Raw genomic sequence first — 2,621 nt, 5'->3', positions numbered from 1 at the left:
AAGCGACCTAGGATTGATCCTGAAGAGAAGGTCACACACGTACAACCAATGGACGAATCGATGACGATCGACCTGGTCCCCGGAGAGTGTAAGCAAACCAAAACAAGCAAAGAGCTAGAACCCGCCCTTCAGGAAAAGTTAATCGCCTGGTTAAGATCCAACATAGATGTCTTCGCATGGCAACCGCGTGATTTAATTGGTATCGCGCCTCATATCGCAACTCATAGGTTAAATCTCAAGCCCGAATGCAAGCCGATAAAGCAAAAGAGGCGTCATTTTGGAATCGAGAAAGACGAAATCATAGAGCAGAAAGTCCAACGGCTTCTGGATATTGGACATATTCGAGAAATTCAGTTCCCAACGTGGTTATCCAATGCGGTGTTAGTACAAAAGGCGAGTGGTAAGTGGCGAATGTGCATTGACTTCCGAGATCTACATAAAGCTTGCCCCAAAGATGACTACCCGTTACCTCGCATTGATCACCTTGTCGGTTCTACTGCCGGCTGCGAACTTCTTAGTATGATGGATGGTTCTCAAGGGTACCACCAGATCCCGCTAGATCCAAGGGACCAACCCGCTGTAAGCTTCGTTACAACAACTGGCACTTACTGTTACGTAGTAATGCCATTCGGATTAAAAAATGCAGGCTCCACCTATCAACGATTAATGGATAAAATGTTCAGAGCCCAGCCCGGACGAAATATAGAAGAAGTATATGTGGATGACATGCTAGTGAAAAGCAAAAAGCGATCGACACATCTCGCTGACCTCTCTGAAACATTCGCCACACTTCGTCTTTTTGGCATGAAACTGAATCCAGAAAAATGCGCATTTGGGGTAAGGGCACGTAAGTTTCTAGGCTATGTAATCACTAAAGAAGGCATCAAGGTGAATCAAGATAAAGTAGAAGCAGTCCTCAGGATGAAACCCCCTAGATCTATCAAAGAAGTGCAATCAATCACGGGGAAATTGTAGCATCATCTCGTTTTGTCTCGCGTATGGCGGATAAAAGTTTGCCTTTCCTTAAAGTTTTGAGAAATAAAGCACAGTTTGAGTGGTCTGCAGAATGCCAGCTCACCTTCGAGGCACTCAAGGTGTCGCTATCCCAGTTACCCATCTTAAGTACGCCAGAACGAGGTGAGATACTCTTCATATACCTTTCCGTGGGAAATGATGCCGTTAGCTCGGTCCTTTTCAAGAAAATGGAGAATAAGCAGTTGCCAGTCAATTATATCAGCAAGATACTGACAAGTGCGGAAGCGAGATACTCTGAGGTGGAAAAGATCGCTTACGCCCTAGTACTCACCGCGCGGCGCCTTCGGCCGCATTTTCTCTCACACACCATTGTAATCTGTACGAGCTTACCACTATGCCAGAGATTGGGCCAGCCAGAGGCATCAGGAAGAATTATTAAATGGGCAGTATGAGGTTCAATATCAACCTGTACATCGGTCAAGGGACAAGCATTGGTCGATTTTGTTAGGGAGACCAATCGAATACCCGTAGAGAAAGAATGGAAGGTTTATGTGGATGGGTCATCTACAACGTCAGGAGCGGGAGCTGGGAATATAGTTATAGACCCAATGGGGGTCGAGCTCGAGTTTGCTATAAAGTTACCACGGGTTTCTAATAACGAGTCAGAGTACGAGGCCGTCATTCGAGGTATGGAAATTGCCCAAGAACTTGGCGGCAGGGTGTTACAAGTGAGTTCCAACTCACAGCTCGTTATACACCAATTGGAAGGGGATTATGAGATAAAGAATGATAGAATGCATAACTATGTCACTAAGGCTAGAGCGATAAAGGACACTTTCGAAGCATGTACCATCCGCCAAATACCAAGAGGTGATAATAAACGAGTTGATTTCTTAGCAAAGATTGGATCCTGAGTTATAGATTGCATCAAAAAGAAGGTATCCATCTTAATAGTGCCCACGCCGGCTCAGGGAGTTATGGTCATAGAGGAAGATAGTAGTGATTGGCGAACCCCGTTGTTCGCATATTTTAAGGGAGAAAGTGCCAGTAAGACAAGAGAATGGACTCGCATAGCCTATAAGGCACGACATTTTTATATTCGAGATGGGATATTGTACAAGAGAAACTTCACCACAGTGGACGCTCGGTGTCCGGGAAAAGGTGAAATAGAGTATGTGCTCAGTGAACTGCACAGAGGGGGGGTGTGGAGAGCATGGAGGAGACCGAATGGTCATGCAGAAGCTACATCGAGCTGGTTAATATTGGCCTGGCATGAAGCAGGATGCACATCGCTATGTTAGAAAATGCGAACAATGCCAAAGGTTTGCACCTCTCATACACAAATCGGGCGAAGAAATGACTATCATGAGTGCCCCCTGCCCTTTTGCACAATGAGGGATTGACTTAGTAGGACCTTTTCCACAAACCACCAGCCGAAAGAAATTTCTTATTGTAGCAGTTGACTATTTCACCAAATGGGTAGAAGCGGAAGCCCTATCAAAAATCACAGAAAACGAGGTCATGCACCTCATATGGAAAAATATTTGTTGTCGTTTTGGTTTACCTCGCAGTATCGTTTCGGACAATGGTACCCAGTTTAATGGTAAGAAGATCCGAGCTTGGTGCGAGGAAATGAAGATTAAGCA

General features: G+C 45.2%; 1 protein-coding gene across 1 annotated transcript; it reads left to right on the top strand.

Annotated features, from left to right (window-relative positions):
- Window positions 1–998: 998 nt before the first annotated feature.
- LOC148768009 (uncharacterized) lies at window positions 999–1,889 on the top strand. Its single transcript, XM_088822734.1, has 2 exons — window positions 999–1,346; window positions 1,458–1,889. Exons 1-2 carry the CDS (start codon window positions 999–1,001, stop codon window positions 1,887–1,889), a joined length of 780 nt encoding a protein of 259 aa, XP_088678860.1.
- Window positions 1,890–2,621: the final 732 nt, after the last annotated feature.

Source organism: Erythranthe guttata, chromosome 9 (assembly GCF_056151865.1).
Source record: "Erythranthe guttata isolate IM_541 chromosome 9, IM_541, whole genome shotgun sequence".
Lineage (NCBI taxonomy): Eukaryota > Viridiplantae > Streptophyta > Magnoliopsida > Lamiales > Phrymaceae > Erythranthe > Erythranthe guttata.
The sequence above is the reverse complement of the archived record's forward strand: the minus strand, read 5'-3'. Positions and strand labels throughout refer to the sequence as shown.

Coding starts and splice junctions, on each gene's coding strand:
- LOC148768009 (XM_088822734.1), top strand. CDS start 999: ATGGCGGATAAAAGTTTGCCTTTCCTTAAAGTTTTGAGAAATAAAGCA. Junction 1,347..1,457: donor ATTTTCTCTCACACACCATT/GTAATCTGTACG, acceptor ACATCGGTCAAG/GGACAAGCATTGGTCGATTT.